The sequence below is a fragment of the Prosopis cineraria genome, unplaced genomic scaffold (assembly GCF_029017545.1).
Source record: "Prosopis cineraria cultivar Desert tree isolate PC_DT_omini unplaced genomic scaffold, ASM2901754v1 PC6, whole genome shotgun sequence".
Taxonomy (NCBI): domain Eukaryota; kingdom Viridiplantae; phylum Streptophyta; class Magnoliopsida; order Fabales; family Fabaceae; genus Prosopis; species Prosopis cineraria.
In genome coordinates this window covers 229,419-247,212 of record NW_026555337.1, presented here as the reverse complement: position 1 = coordinate 247,212, position 17,794 = coordinate 229,419, and the positions used below count along the sequence as shown (strand labels likewise).

The 17,794-nt window shown below is 34.2% G+C and overlaps 2 protein-coding genes across 2 annotated transcripts; both read right to left on the bottom strand.

Annotated features, from left to right (window-relative positions):
* Positions 1 to 454: 454 nt before the first annotated feature.
* Positions 455 to 10,094, bottom strand: LOC129313210 (cysteine synthase-like). The gene is made up of 10 exons (XM_054956173.1): positions 9,703 to 10,094; positions 9,349 to 9,458; positions 8,548 to 8,605; positions 7,759 to 8,022; positions 6,660 to 6,797; positions 6,404 to 6,455; positions 6,224 to 6,303; positions 2,676 to 2,735; positions 1,903 to 1,983; positions 455 to 823 (listed from the first exon to the last, which is right to left on the bottom strand). The coding sequence occupies exons 1-10, from the start codon at positions 9,940 to 9,942 to the stop codon at positions 731 to 733; spliced, it is 1,176 nt and encodes a 391-aa protein (XP_054812148.1). The 5' UTR covers positions 9,943 to 10,094; the 3' UTR covers positions 455 to 730.
* A 3,479-nt stretch (positions 10,095 to 13,573) lies between these two features.
* Positions 13,574 to 17,728, bottom strand: LOC129314605 (uncharacterized). The gene is made up of 2 exons (XM_054958084.1): positions 17,524 to 17,728; positions 13,574 to 15,086 (listed from the first exon to the last, which is right to left on the bottom strand). Exon 2 carries the CDS (start codon positions 15,019 to 15,021, stop codon positions 13,984 to 13,986), a length of 1,038 nt encoding a protein of 345 aa, XP_054814059.1. The 5' UTR covers positions 15,022 to 15,086; positions 17,524 to 17,728; the 3' UTR covers positions 13,574 to 13,983.
* Positions 17,729 to 17,794: the final 66 nt, after the last annotated feature.

Sequence of the window (17,794 nt, the reverse complement as noted above, 5' to 3'; positions counted from 1 at the left end):
GAAAACATAAACACAGACAGGCAATGAACTTGATAAGGATGAAATTGCTAAAGCGAGCCTTGTCCAGGAAATAAACTTCAAGAGCACGCCAAGCTTGAATCTAGCTGTATAAACTCTTTAAATCACAATATAAAGTATTGATAATTACTTTAATGAGTTTTCAAAAAAAAAAAAGTGAAACTTTAATCTCTTAATTTTTTTTACATTTTTCCAATTATGCTAAATATTATAAATAAGTACTTAAATGATGACAATTAAAATTCAATGCAACATTTTTTAAAAAAAGAATAATACATGAAATAGGAGTATAAATAAAAAATAATTATAAAAACTATTTAATATCCTATCTCCTAAAAAATGCCCTATATATCATAGTTCGAAGTAAGAAGCTGAAAATCAGCAGTTAATAGTTAACGTGTAGGCTTTGGAGGACGAAGGGAAGAGGACAACATGATTATTCGATGCTCAAGGCACAAGCTCATCGCTCCATCAGTCCAATCAAGAGTATATCACAAGGCACCGAAGGCACATGAGCAAGCTCATGTTACCAAATTACAAGATCAGGGCATTGCACACGCCTTAACTTCCGCGTACTGTTTTTGTAATTATTTTGTTAACGAAAAGCTGACATAATATGGACAATCGCATGTCACACTATTGTCTCCCGAGCTTTTCAAGGATGATAATTGACAAAGGAGAATGTATGAGAAGAGTAAAATTCTAAGTTTTATCATGGCTCAGGCTCCATTCTCTCACATTCTTCTCTAATTGACTGAAAAAGAACAGAAGACAAATATCTTTCCCCAAAGCTTGGGAAGACAACCTGCATATAAATAATAGTTTCAGTGCTTTGAAAAACAAATAAAACATAGGACGAAAATTCCATTTGCTTATGTGTACAACCCAAAAGCAAAAGTAGGTCCTAATTACATTTCTACCGTTATGACATCCTAACCAAAAAAACCAGTACAACTTAATTAAAAAAGTCAAACATGATTAATAAAAGAGACATAAAATAGCAAAACATAAACTCCACACCAAATGATTACTTTATCCAATTAAAAACTCAAAAATTAAACCATTATGCAAAAAGGATAACTGATAAACATGTGGACAATGTTCAAGAGAAGAAGCTTCACCCATCCAATGGTATTCCCAATGATGAAGACAAGTTCCATCTCCAACATGAGACGAAAGCATTGAAAAAATGGAAGGGCATATCAAATAGATGAAGTTCCACGGGCTTGCATGAGTAGCATCAAAGCAAGGATCCTATCCATTAAACTGAACACCATATTTGCCCCTGATCATCCTATGCCACATAGAAATACGCTCCAAATAAACCGCCAAAGCCTCTTAACCACTAGGGAGATGTTTTAGACACCAAGTCACCTTGAAGCAACTCTCCATTCTCCTTCAACCAACAAGACACCTCCCAACTAACCAAGTGATCTCTTTTACTCTCACCACCCCAAAACCACAAGTACAGCATGATCTTCTCAAGACTTTCCTAAAATCTCAATGCCTCTTAATCTTTACCTTTCCCAAAATCTAATACATAATCTAAAATGTTGGAACATGAGAAGAGTATTAGAAGCAAGTGGACAAGTAAATAACATCATACACCTACAGAGCAGAAATATAGGTGTACCTAGACTTTGCCCATAAGGTCAGATTGTTAACTAAGAACTAGGTAAAAGGTTGCGTTATCTCAAACTTATATGAAAAGAAGGAAATTCAGAATGAGCGATGGCGACTATATTAGTCCATCTGATATTCAAGTTGTCTTAAGTAATCTATTTGCTGCTTTTGAAAATGAGGCAAAGACATCCTGCCGTAGGTGGATAAAATTCCATGGATCAGAAATTAATTAAAAGCTTTTAAAGGAGGAATAAGGCATACCGCTATAAGCTTTCCTGCATTTTCAGGTCTCTTTCCAACCTTCAATGCTGCTGTCGCTGCAGCTCCTGAAGAAATACCTACCTGATATCCAATTAAGGCGCATGTAAGGGCCAAAGCATACAGTAAATATATATATACTCCCTCCGTCCTTATATATAAGATATTTTTAACCGAATCTCACATACCAATAAAAGTTTGTTATTTAGTTGAACTTATATAAAAACAATGATTTTTCAGTTTTACCCCTAATAATATCATAATTAATATTATGATGGTGGTAGGAAAATATGCATTTAATGATCTATTCCATTTTTCAAGAGAAGGGTAAACTTGTCTAATTACTCAAAAAAATCATTGCCACCCCTTATATTTAGGGACAAATAAGCTTCTAGAAAACACTTTATATATAGGGATAGAGGGAGTATATATTAACACTAAATTTAGGCCAGATATTGCTATGAGGTAAGATTCAAAGAGAAAGTTAAACAAGCTAAGAGATAAAAAGTTACTATTCACTCCCTAATCGTGGAATTTGACAGTTTGACCATACTTTTGGAAAAATACCAGAAGTGGTGGAGAAAAAGACAACTTATTGCAACCAATATTTAATTCGTAGGTAATTCCTATTGGGCATAATTTTTTTCTCCTATAAAACCTGTTACATGCAACTATTTTGTCTCATGTAAGTACATGGATGTATGAAATGAATTCAAAGTAGAATTTAGAGAAACTCAATCATGCAAACACTTGAAGAGGCAAACATAAGAACTAACCAACAAGCCTTCATGGAGCGCTAATTGCTTTGCAGTTTCAACAGCTTCATCACTTGATATCTGCCGCCAAGTTCACAAGACAAAACGGTTAACTATGGAATATAGACCAAGAAAACATTGGCATGCAGAATTTATTGCGGTGGTCCTAATACTAGATTATATAAATTTGGCCCACAAAAGGCAGCTTTAGGCATGGCATAGCAGTTGAGAATTGGGGTTCAAAATGAAACATTCTTCTAGTAATCACTGATAACACAAAAAACAATATGGCAGAGCATGAAAAGTTATTGGATGATAAGCTGTAACCATGCTTTAGACATAGCACATGCTTATTGTTGCAGCTCAGCCCCATGTTTCTCCATGGACTCTATAGCTTTTGTTTTTATTCCTTTCTTATTTATGGTTTTTAGTATTTTATTTAAATTTGAATGATTCTGTTATCTTAATTTTGACATAGATTTGATAGGATTTAGTCCTTGGCTTCCCTGCTTTATTGGAATCAGGATATCTCATAAAGCTTTGTCTTCACAAGCCAACATACAGCTGTAACCTATGGGACCTCTCAATAATGCATCATTCGTGGAGGCTTAGCAGCATACTCACTGGTTTTTTGGGTCACATAATTCCACATGGCATCAAAGCCAAGAATATGATCCACCAATGATCAAATTTGGCTATACTCTAAATTCTGATGGCCAACCAAAAGGGACACAGCTCCTCAACAGAATCTCATCCCTCCAGTGCCAAGTGACCCATCCCTACAGCCCATCGATTTAATGGGCAAACCTATCTTCAAATGGGCTTCTTTCCTAGCATCAAGCTGTTTGCGAAGGATAAAGGCAAGCGTGACTTTCTCATAGGTGCTACCAAGCAACCTTCTAACGAAGATCCAATGCTTGAAGAGTGGGAGGCAAACAATATCATGGTGGAAGCATGGATTGGCTTGCCAATTCCATTACCATTAAGATTGGCGAAAACATAATACTTTACACCTCTTATGTGAGTGCTGGGAACCTGCAAGATAGTCATTCTCATTGATGAAAAACAAAGCAGCTATCTTGCACGTTGGAGTGTTATACAACCCCAAACTAGGGAACATGAATGTCCCTTAGTACTACAACATTCTTATATGCGATTGGCAGCAATTGGATTTATATGAGAACCAGAAATTGCTGCCAATGTTGCCATTCTATTTTACGCCAATGTTGCATGCAACATTTTTTTTATTCTATTTGGCTCTTTTTCCGCCAATGCTGCATGCTACAAGATCAAGGAGACATGGACATATAAATTCATAGAAAATAAATTTTTCCCATGGCGATGTTTATATAGAAAAAAAAAAACAATTAATGTATGGTGGTAAAATAGAATAAAAAAAGTCTAGGATGTTACAAAGTTATTATACAGCAGTGAAGAAAAAAAAGGACGGGGATGAAAAAAAGTCAAGAAAATTCTAGTTCCTAGTTTCACCAACTTTGGAGTGAGCAATAAAATATGTTTTCACTTAAGTCCTTGGGTCTTCCTTCAAGTGTTTTAAGCCCTCCACCTTGAAATTCAACAATTCGTCTTATGATGACTTCAAAGGAAGGATCATGAGCATGAATATTCCATCAATTCGTTCTTCTATTTCTAGTGATTCAATGTGATGGCATTATAGTTGGGCCATCCTAACCCAAATACATGAGAAAATTTTATCCTTATTCATTCAATAAGGATTCTAGATCATTTGAATGTGACATGTTGATTATCACAGTATACTAAGGCATCTTATCCTGCGCATGAACATGCCTCCACTAAACTTTTCTCACTTGTTCATAATGATGTTTGGGGCCTGATGAATACTTAAGCGGGATAGGAAACCCTTCCTCAAAAGCTCATTGTTGAACTGGAAGAACCAACCTAACTAAATACCCTATTGAGCATCACATACTACTCAACGTGGGATTTGACATTCCATACTACCAAATCTCCATCAAAGTCCCTCAAGGAATTGTAATATAGATGGTGCTAAATGGTTTATTGTTTTCATTGATGACTATTCAAGGGGGACATGGACTTATCTTTTAAAGGAGAAATCTAAAGCTCCTCAAGTTTTCAAGAACTTTTATACCCTTATTCAAAATCAGTCTCATACCACCATTACATTTGAAAGGATTTAGTTGTTGCCTTCCTTGATATATTGGGATTAGGATATTTCATATGGCTTTGTAATCATAAGCCAATATTTGGCTGCAACTTATGGGATCTCTCAATAATATATCGCAGGTGGAGGCATAGCAGCACACTCACTGGTTCTATGGGTCGCATAATTCCAGTAAATCAATCACAAAAAGTAAAGGTGAATGACAACTTTCGAAACTTCAGGCTTGTCCATGAAATATAAGATATTGTATACTGGTGCTATAACTGAGTTAGATATGAATACCACCAAATGTTTGCAAATAATAATCTCAGCAAAACTTTCCAAAATAAAGGTTAATAAATCAGACTAATAAAAACCAGGAATAAATTTTCATCAATGCATGTTAAGAGTAGGAATAATTCAAAAAATCTGAACTCAACAGAAGCAACAAGAATGCCTGAGGTTAATACAAAGTCAAAAGGAACCATGGAAAATGCTTGAAAACATCAGTACATCATTTTATTTAGAATGGTAGGCACTAAAGGCCAGAGGTTACAAGTGGAATGCCGGAATCAAATGCACAACCTCCCAGTTAATAGGGAGCTTTCATGCCACAAGGTCACAAGGCCATTAGTGAAAATATCAGTACATTAAACCACTATTCTTGCACTGTTGAGGTTTTGTATTTGGATAAAAATGTACTCCTTCTGCACTTACAAATATACAATTTTTATGAAACCCATTAATCATTTTCTATTTAAAAGAGGAACTCAGTTTTGTGCAAATCCAGTAAAATCTAAGACCCCTAGTGTAGAGTTGAGAAAAGATTACAAAGCAAGTACATATGGACCATCAATTTCACATAGCATGTACCATTAGATCACAAGATACAACTCAACTTAAAGCATGCAGTTACAGCGCATACAAAATTAAGCTACTGCTTGTCACACTAGATGGTGGCAGTGAGATCCCATAATGGCATTATCATTCTTACTCAAATCCAAAGATGCAATAAGCCGTTGCCCATATGTAAATCAATGTCATGAAGATTATCATCTCCAACCCAATAAGTCAGCAAGGATTTTTTTTTTTTTTTTAAATATTGCTCATGGGTGTCCTCCAATTGGAGGCAATCTTGTTTGAAGCACGGTCAAGCAGTTAATGTGGGCACCTCTCCTAGTAGGTATTCGGACCTTGGTTTGCTACATTTTAAGAGACTAGCCTCTTCCACTATACCCAACTCCCATTGGTAAGTCAACAAGGATTTTATTAGTAATAACACAATATTACTCAAAAATTCTGCAGAACATGAGCAAGCAGAATATTTTAAACTTCACTGCACTCTAGCCTCTAATAATTGTTTCTTGATAATTTAGTCAGTAACATGAATAAGAGAAACGGTGAAGGGGAAGCATCAAAATTCAACCTCTATAACTTCATCAAGCACATCTTGATTCAAATTCCTGGGAACAAATCCAGCCCCAATTCCCTGAATCTTGTGAGGTCCTGCAGTTTAATTGGAAAAAAAAAAAAGACATAATCAATTCAAGAAAAAGCTAAAAAGAAATATACTGGACTGAGTGTATAGGATTTCTTATCTGCCAACCTGGTTTTCCACCTGATAGTATGTTGCTTTCTAAGGGCTCTACACCAACAACCTGTCACGCATGGAAGAAAATTCAAAATGAAACCAATAGGAAGCCTTCCTTAAATAAACTATTCCTGCTGGTGACAATACATGACAATGTATGCTAAGAGACAGCCACTCCACCAAGTACTTTACAAACCTTAACTTCACGTCATTACATTGATTGAAATTAGAAGTTGCATGAGGTTTAACAATGCCAATGAGAAATAGTGACCTGTATTTTGGGATTTTGTTGTTTTAGGAATTGACCAGTGCCAGAAATGGTTCCACCAGTTCCAATTCCAGCAACCAAGATATCCACTTTCCCTCTTGTATCTTCCCATATTTCTGGGCCAGTTGTCTCATAGTGTATCTGCATAGTTGAATCCAACATCATACATCAGAACACACTGAAGTTCAGCATGCCAATACTCTCCAATTATGGCATATAGTTTGTCATGAATTAGACTAAACATAATGAAGATCAACAAATCTCATCTTACAGTTTAAATATTATCTGAGGTCCTTCTCCATATCTATAGCAACTAGTGGCCAAGGACCTAACTTTCAAGAAATGCAATTCTTAAAATGTATATTTTCAACTTCTACAACCCTCTAATCAACTCTAAGCAAACATTCAGGTCCCACATGTCATGTAACATGTTTGTCAAAAGTCCAAAACATAATTCTCAATAAACACCCATGGCCACAATATTAAAGTAACAAATAATTCACATTTTCTTGATTATGAAACTAATACCACCTAAACCACAGTAAAAAGGTTCCTTGATAGTGCTATCAAAACTAGAGCAGAACATTCACTTCCTCTGTTTCGAAATATAGGAGAAAATAACAAATTCACATAGTTTAAGAAAGTCGGTGAAGTATAATAATTATGTCTGAACTTAAAAAACTGGGATTTAATTATCCCTGTAATTAATAAAACAAATTTGTCTAGTCAAAATAAACATGGACTTTACGAGGGACAATTTGGGGAAAATGTGATAAATTCTTCTTGAAATTTTTAGTTTTGCTTATAAATAAAAATAAAAACAAATATGGTAGTTTCTCTTATATTTGAAAATGGAGTAGCACATTCCACCTGTACTTAGTTTGACTCTTCACTATTCTAGACTTCTTGATCCTGTTGGAAGCATGGCTTCCTGTTTCAACTGAAGATAAGTAACAAATAACCAAATATCAATGGAAGTGCAAAGTATTGGTTTGGCCATCATCATTCCAGCAAATAGAATATCCTACTATCAGTTCACAAGGGCTTCCCAGAAACATAGGACCCATGTTTGGGGAGATAAAAAGTGAGCAGTTACAGAGACCTTAGGATTAGATGGATTATCAAATTGTTGAAGCATGTAAGCATTCGGTGTGCTTTGTAAAATTTCTTCAGCTTTCTGAACTGCCCCTTTCATGCCCTTTGATGAATCTGTCAAAACAAGCTCAGCTCCAAATGCTTTTAAAAGAACTCGTCTTTCTAAACTCATTGACGCAGGCATGGTCAAAATGAGCTTATATCCTTTTGAAGCTGCAATAAATGCAAGACCGATTCCTGTGTTTCCACTTGTAGGTTCCACCAAAATACTCTAGAATGCAAAGGAGAAACAAGTGAAATTAGAATAACAAAAACCTCTGCAAAAGAAATTGCTGAAACAACAATTTTAGAATGCGCCATCGTTCTTTTTTGAAAGAAACAACTATGAATTCACATATTGACACAGTAAGAAACCAAGGCAAAAAGATTTCATTATTCCATCCTAAGAAGGCTAAGCTAAGCGTTTAGCAAGCCAACGTTTCAAAGATGAGATTAATCAGAACTTTCAAGATCAGCAAATATATCAGTGTGCCATCTGTCATGAGATCACACAATTTATTGTTAATAATATATAAACATGGATGATTAGACTCAGATTAAGACTAATCAATGGCAACATTAGAAATTTCCCAATCGCCATGGCAAAATAAGAACATGATATACTACAGCCACAGGCAAGCAAGATCTCCTTGAAAGGGACACGATAGATTTATCCTTTATGAATAAAGTTAACAACAACAACAACAATAACAATAAGTAATGAGCAAGTGTTATCTGTGTTATAACTGTAAGTTACCTTCCCAGGCGTTATTACTCCTTTCTGCTCAGCATCATTTATCATACTATATCCTATCCTGAAAACAAAATTCAGAAATTTTGAAAAATTTATGCCCATTTGATACACAAAATAAAATGAAATGAAAAAGGGAATGCAATGAAAAGATGATTTTGTATATTAAAAACATCTCATGCAAGATGGGAAAAATAATAGAAAAAAATACTTAGCGTTCAGTAACGGTAATGTGGAAATAATAGATATTGCATGTGGAAATAATAGATATTGCATATATCAATTTTTGTAGAATGGAAAGGGATTACATAACCCTTGGTAATATCAAACAGAGCCTAGAGATTGATTCATCCTCCGATACGCATAATTCATGCGGTCATAGTAAGGATGTCAGGCTCATACAAACTTTAGCTTCAATCACATAAATAATTTATAAGCTTTCATTACCTTAATATCTTGATACAAAACACTTACCATAAAACAAGTCCCATCTATTTGATGAAGAATGAAGCAAAACTTTATAGTATCATATTACATTAAGTTTGTTTGGTTAAACGGGAGGGGAGGGGAGGACGCAGTTTGGTTAAAACAAAATGGACACTCCCCTCCCAATTGGGCGGATTTGGGGGGATTATTAAATCCCTCCCTGCCCCTTTATAAATACTCCTCTTCCCTCTCCTCACCTCCCCTCTATTAAAATCCTTCCCTCCCCTCCATTGAACCAAGCATTGTGAAGGTTGCTGATATTATTGACCCAAAAAAAAAAAAAAGGTTGCCAGCTCGAATGGAAAGCATTCATCCCCTTACCTGTCCTTGACACTACAACATGGCTCCATGATCTCAAGCTTGGCAGCAATATTTGCCACTGAACCCTTGACAATATTATTCAGGTACACCATTGGCGTTTTTCCTATAAGCTGTGTCAGCAGCAAAACATAAAAATCAAACAAAAGAAAGAAAAAAGTTTTCTTGATCTCCTTTTTCCACCAGCATACTTGTTAGGCTTGTTGGATTATCAAAATCTGCTAGAGATCCTAATCAGCTAAAATTTTCATAATTGGCCATCAAACAAAAATGAAAACCAGGAAAAGGTTTAGCAGAAGTAAATAAATTAAGACTGAAATGTTCGCGAATCAAGAATCACATGTCCTATTAAGTGACCTGGGTAACATCTTCAGCAATGTTGAGAGCCTCGATCTCCGCTTGCGGCTTCACAGACACAGCTTTGCAGGTAGCTAAGAAAGGTGAAGAGACCCTTTGTCTTGCACTCTGATAACGATCGCCGAATCTGAGTCTGAGCGATGTGCTGCTGCCCGACCAATAGGGAGTTGCAGCAGAAGCTCGGAAAGAATAGGTTTTGCAGGGAGAGGTCAACGAATTGATTATTGAAGCTGAAGCCATTACTGGGACTGGTATTGATAGTGGCAACTGGTAAGGGTTGACTCTTATCTTGTATGGCTTTCTGCCTCCAGCGAGGAATCAAATGACAGTAATGAAACGCCTCCACCGGCTGTGTACGCAGCGTCGGGCTTCCATGCAATTGAAAAACAGGCTGGGTATGTTTTTCATCCGATCAATTTTAGATGAGATTTCAATTTCAACTTTTTAATTTTATAAAATAGCTTTTATATATTTATTTTTAATAATATTAATTTTAAATGATTATTTTTTATATTAATAATTGTTATTTTAAAACATTAAAATTAATATATTAATATTTAAAGATATTTTATTAATATTTAAACTTTAATATAGAAATTTTTTATTATAAAACTAATCGTGATAGAATTAAGAAGACTGAAAAAGATAACTTATAAAATTAAAGAATCAAAATAAATTTTTTTATAAAATTAAACAATAACAGTGTACTCTAACCTCAAAATTATGGGCAAAAAAGCGATAATAAAACTTTTTATTTCTTAAATTTATTTCAATTATGAATTTAATACCTAAAACTTAATGGGAAAATTACCCAAAAAAACTCATCACAAATTTATTTGCTAATTGGGTTAGATTTTAAAATTAGGTGCTTCACTGGCATTAATTGCTAAGGACTAAATGATATAAATGTCCTTGTTTAAAATAAAAAAAAAAACAAAAGTAGATCAAAGCCTTTCGCTGTCAATATTTCATACACATGGTTCTTGGGTGATAATTTATTGAGCCTTGAAGCACATTGAAGCATATGAGATGTTTCTTTTATATATTTAAATATCACTTTTGTTTATTAGATAAATAGAAAAAAAATTATATTTCTTTGAATAGTAGTTGCCTATTGTGAAAGAGGAGTCACATATGTAGTGTTTCTTCCATATATTCAGATACTACCTCCATTAAAAATTTTGAGATATTTTTTAAAGAGTTAGATGTTTAAAAATATAAAATATTTTTAGTTTTTAAAATATAATCATTGTCTTTTTTTTAAAAGTGCTCATCTTAAATAAATTACTTTATATTTATTTTAAAATGAAAGGGCTTATTAAGTATAGGTAAATATGAAAAGATAAAGTTAGTTTGAAGACAAGTAACTACTTTTTTGAGAGATGGGATTCGATTAAAAATATATTATATTTTTAAATGGAGGGAGTATCACTTTTGCATATTTGAATAAATTGAAGAAAAATTAAATTTCTTTGAAGGATGGTTGCATATTATGAGAGAAGAATTGCATATTGAATGTTTCTTTCATATATTTGAATATCATTTTTGCATATTTAAATAAATAGAAGAAAAATTATATTTCCTTAAAAGATGGTTGTATATTGTGAAAGAAAAGTCGCATATGTGATTTTTTTTCCATATATTCGAATATTACTTTTGCATATTCAAATAAATGAAAAAAAATTATATTTTCTAAAAGGGTGGTTGCATATCATAAAAGAAGAGTCACATATACAAAAATTTTTCCATATATTTGAATATCACTTTTATATATTTGAATAAATAAAGAAAAATTACATTTTCTTGAATAGTGATTGCATATTATAAAGAAAAGTGGCATATACTTGAAGATACATGCATATAGTCATAAAACATAATATTAAATGTAAAATTTTTAGAATATCTAAAATGTTTATTCAAATAAGTGGAAGACAAATTGCATTTCTTTGGAGGATGATTGCATATCATGGAAAAGAGCTGCATATGGTTGAAAATATCTGTCTATAGTTCTAAAATATGATATTAAATTTAAATTTTCAGGATATTCAAAATAATAATTTGAATAAATAAAGAAAAATTACATTTTCAAGATATCCAAAATGCATATTCAAATATAGATTAAAACTCAGGGTTTGAATATTGCATCTATATTGTGTTTTCAGAATATCACAAATACATATTCTAAAAATTTTTCCTTTTCTTATGAAAATACTAAAGAATATTTTGAAAACGCAAATGGTAATTCTTAAAATTTACTCATTTTGTATGAAAAAACTTATAGATATTTTAAAAATACAAATGAATATTTTGAAAATTTACTTATTTTTTATGAAAATAGTAAGGGATATTTTTAATAGCCACTATAGTTATTTATAAAGTTTAATCACGCCAATTTAAAGAACAATTGATTGCCAATAAATCAATTTACCGTTAAACAATTACCTATTTTTACATCCTTGACAACAAAAATTACATTATATTACAAGAAGATAATACAAAAATTTAAATATTATTTGCCAAACACCATCAGATGCAAGTGCAGCGTTTTCATAATAAAAGTAAAGGTGTAACTGCATTGCCCAAGTACATTCAATCTCAATTGGATTTGAGCATATCTGCGCTAGGTGGGCGTCAACAATGCACATCCAATTTACTAGATCATAGCTATAAAGTCGAACCCTATATAGTTTTAACGGTAGCAATCTAGTCTCTTAGTGATGGAAAGGCATGACTAAGTTAAAAAACGAATGAGATGGATGTTAAATGCTGATGCGTGCATGCGACATGGGTTGTAAAATTATTATAATTTTTTCCCTCATCCTCCATCCTTTCTTCATCTTGCAGTCGTCTTTCTTTTTCTTCGCTCCCTTCCCTCTCTGTTCAGTGCCATTGTTGAGTCTTCCAAATCATGAGCTGTGATTCATTATTTTTGGCACTTTTTGAATCTATAGCTTGAGAAAACTTGCGTTGTTTACGATGTTCCAAGTGATTTATTGGGAAGAAAACTTCATTCACTATTTTTTTATACAAATGATTAATCTAAAATAGTTTCAATTAATGATACCATTCTATCAAGTGTTGTTCAAAGTCTTCAACATCAACAGCTTAATTTACTACACACAATAAAGAACCTAGATGATCAAGCATGCACTTAGTACCATTTCAATCATTATTAAAAGAGATAAATAGTCAAGTAAACATGGGGAAATTGTTAGAATGCCATGGAAAATCCATAAGCTAGTGGTCTATAATACTTCCATGCAAATCATAGATTTGCGGACTAGTTAGATCTTAAAGACCTTATTAAGTATTCAATCATTGATTAATGACTAAGAGTGTTATACCAAGCACAAAGATTGCACCTTAGGCAAGCTTAACCCAACCCAACTCAATTTGACTGCATTGAACCCCAATTTTACCAGGTTGACTAGGTTATTGCACAAGCTAACGGTCACCATATTACATCCGTGCACTTTGTTTTTCTTTTTTTTAAATGGAAATTTATTCTTTCATTTTTGTTATTGAGAATCTTATTTAGTATGGATCGATCTCAAGGTGTCCAAGTCAATGCTGACATTCCTTGTACATGTCCATGCTAGATGATCAGGAATTAGGGAACAAATCGAAGGTGCAACAAAAAGAAAGAGGAGCATAGAATAGAAGAGAAAAATTTCCATAAAATCTACTCAAGAATTGCTCAAATCGCCCTCCAATATTTAAGAATGCCTCCAAGATCTTGGTTGAAGCTCCAAAATCGCCTTTTGGCCTTCAGATATAAACTTAGAGGAGGGGAACAAATCGAAGGAGGGGACCTATTTAGTAAATTGACAAAATTGAATACTTCCAAACTACCTAATTGAACGAGAAGAGCTGTTCAAACAACATTTCCTTGCAACAAACGACCATAAAGATATTTTTAGGTTGAGAGAACATCCTCTTCACCTTCCTAATGCTCCATTTCGAGAATTTTGACACAGCCATAATTCTTAGTTCTTACATCACCTAGGAAGACTATTTCAGAGCGATATGGCTATCACCAACAATATTAGATCAAAACAAAAGCCCCTGAAGTTCAATGTCAAACAATGGCACCTTACCAGATGCTAAAGCTTAGATGACATGTTCAGCAACAAAACGAGAGAGAAAATGCTGTACCAGAATATTACAGTCACTAAATTGACCTACTAAGCGACCCAGATCTCCCCAAATACAAGTGAATCAGCATCTCCAGAATCCAACAGGCACATACAAGCAGAACTCTTGCGTATGGTTGTCAAAGCCTCAGATCTCCCCCAGATAAATCTGCTTATCACTGCTGCAAGACGCAACAATAGGTTCATTGGGATGAAATACACACTCATTAACAGATCCTGTATGGCCTGGAAGCTTGTACAAGATGCGTCGTGAAGTGGTATCCCATATGTAAACCATCCGATCTGAGCTACCAGCTGTGACTTTGCTTCCATCAGGTGACCAGCTACATTTCAACAAGTTCTTTTCAAAGTTGTGCTGGTGCCCTTCCAATACCTTCACACAGCGATTTTGAGGGGCATAAGGGCGCATATCCCATATGCATAGCTTGCAATCCATGCCATTCGTTAGAAGATAGGAACCATCAGGACTCAATTGCATGCCTGTTATCATATCTAGATGACCTTGAAGTGTCATTATTACCTCACCTTTACGCAAATCCCAAACCTTGACATCATTATCAATACCGCCAGTGAATATCTTATCTGATGCATCAGAGAAACTGACGGCTGTAATTTGGTATTTATCTGGAAATGTCTGAATGGAACCCCTTTGCCTCATATCCCATAGTTTAGCAGTCCCATCATCAGAACCACTGACAACAAGAGGTGGCCCCCTCCGAGAAGGGCAACATGAATTCACATATGACAGATGTTCAGCCATCTTTTTTATTTGTTTTCCTGTTTCAACATCCCATGCCCGCACAGTTCTGTCTGGGCTAGCTGACACTATCTGAGTCCCATCTGTAGTCCAGTGAAGATCTAGAACAGCATTTTTGTGACCTTTTAACACCATGAAGTTCTTGCAATCCCCATGCACATTCCAGAGGAAAATTTCTTTGTCATGAGATCCAGATGCAATTACTGTTCCTGCTGAATTGAACTTCATTGTGTATATAGCACTCTGATGACCTGTCAGCAACATGATTGGGGAGACCAAGCTTGATGTTCGCAGTTTTCCATTAGGCCCAGGAGCTTGGGGAGCCCTATATGGGACAGTGGACCATTCCATTGGCCTTGGACCAACAGCTAACAATGCATTTTCACCTTCAGCTGGAACAACTTGCATGTTGTCCTTTCCTTAGAATTGAAGACAACCAGCCACAAATTTGTATGAGATCCTAGTGTTCAATGCTGAAAATAGAAATCAAAATAATCAACACAAATTGATAAATATAATAAAATACTCCCTTTGTTAAAAAATGTAAGGTATTTTTTAAAGAGTTAGATGTTCAAGAATGTTAGGCATTTTTAGTGTTTCAAAGTATAATCATTACGTTTTTTCCAAAAGTGCCCCTAATGTATAGATCACTTTATATCTATTTTAGAATAAAACACCCTATTAAATAAGGGCAAATATAAAAAGATGGTATTAGTTTGAAGATAAGTAATTACTTTATTAAAAGGTGAGATTCAATTAAAAATGTCTTACATTTTTTAACGGAGAGATAGTGATGGAAAGGTTCAACAGCTAACAAAATGATGGAGTGATCAACAGCTACTTGATGGATGATGAAGGAAAGGTTCAGGTTTGGGTTCCATAGGGATAGAGTTGTTATGTTTTAAATTTGCTAGGAGTATTTTGGTCTTTTCATATTATAAATACATTTAAAAAATTAAAAATTATACAGGATTCCATGTCACACAAAACATACTTTTATATCCCAATTCTATTTCAATTTTGATTCCATTAAAAACACTTCAATTATATCAAACAAGGCCTTAATAAAGAAGCCAAAAAAATAATCATCTCCCTCGGGTGGTGAAAGAAACTTCTGACTATAGACTCTCAAATTCTATTCTAACTATAGACACCACAAGCTTGCAAAATATGTACGGTGCTAAAGGACTTTATGCTCCTTATTATTCCCAAACCCCTTGAACTTAATAGACAAACAATGTCGTAGATTAGCTGAACACCTTGGCGTAGCAGATGCAGTAACTCTCTTATAATACCCATGTCATAAACAATACCAAAACAAGTCTAAGGAAATAAGGGATCTCCTCTAATTTTACAAACCAGAGGCACCCATAAACTGCAAATTGCAATGTTTTCTTCTCCATCATTTGGAAAGAATCAGGTGAAACTGCTCCAAAGTACTCAGAGAAACCCAATTATCACCAAAAAGGTTGTTCTAAATTGCTTCATTTGATAGAAAAATGATAACTTCTTTAAAAGCCTTCTTCACCCAAATTCCCTCATAACCAGATGAAAAAGATTTAAAAGAAAATTAACAGCTTAAGAGCCAAACAGGAATTCACATATCATAAAAGGTCATGCCTGCAAAGGATCATTTTTTGTGCACAAAGAAACCCCAAGAACAGGACCACGTGATGACATAAAATATCAGAATGACAAAAAAGTGTAGGATGAAGACATCTACTACTAAAATGTCAGAAAGCTGCACTAAACAAATCCAAACAAAGTAATGTAGAAAAATAAGCAACTAATATAAAGAGCAGGAAGATTTGAATCCCTCTTTAGGTTTTCATTTCAAGCATGCTTGATCTTGGAAGTGATTTATGAAAGATATTTACAAGGGCAGATAATAGTACATTTCAAAAATAAAATAAAAATGTAATTAAGGAGAAGCCAAAAACAATTCTAAGCTCCTAATTGCTATAAAAGTAAATATGTTCTCAGCCATGACACAGCCAGGAAATACATTACAAGCCCAACTAGTGACAAGCATACAGAAAATCAATAACAAGTAAGGCATGAAAAATTAAATTGAGGTGCTAGTTCAAGGTCCAATGGTCAAATCATACTTGAACCATGGCCATAATTAAATTAATATCATTTATATGTTTAATAATACTATATTAAAAATGATAAAATAGTCATCCATAATCATAAAAATAAATATGAATACCAAAAAACAAAAAAAAATCATCTAAAACAAAAATGTTCATACAAAATGATAAAGTAAACTTACACAACATTCATCCAAAACCATGTATAGCAGTATTCACCCACCAGGCCACCACAAACATTCAATAACCAATTACAACATAATAATTCACGGAGAAACAATTTGCAGCAGCAATTACACCAGCAAATAATTCATAAAGCATTCAATCAGCATGCCACTTAACAACAAAAATTAAAAAACCTTACAGCTCAGCTGGAAATAATTCACGGCACCAATTACGATATTCAGCCATAAAAGAATCCAGCAAAATATGCTAATACAGTATCCGGCCATCAAAGAACAAAAATACGAGATATGCCAATACACTACTTGGCCATCAAGGGCTCCTACAATAGCAAAGCTCACAAGCACAATCAATAATGTCTTCCATATCCACAAAAATACATTGTTTAACATGATCAAAGGCCATCTGTGGCGCATATACAATTCGACCATCTTCCTTCTTTATTAGTTCTTCCTGTTCGAATAGAGTTCATTTATATTCCTCTATATCAGTTCTTCCTTCTAAATATTTACGCAGAAGACTTCATTATTTTTTTGGCCATCGCAGATAACTTCATCCAAAGGGGAAAAAATGCCAACGATATACACATGGGATCCACAACAGCAGTGACTGTGACGGAAGAGAAAGAGATTACCTGTTTCCTTTTCTCCTGAGGAGTACAAAGGCAGAAGAAGGATATACCCTTACTGATGAAAGAGGAAAATGGAGATGCCAAGACAATGATAACGACGAAACAGGATGAGGCCGGAGACGGCAACAATTGGAGCTGAATTAAATCAAATATAGGGGAGCTAGGGCTTACGAGATTTCCGCAGTGCGACCACAATGAAAATATGAAATCCGGTGTACGTCAACAAATATTTCTTGGATCCCAATTACAAGGCATATTTTAAAAAATATATTTA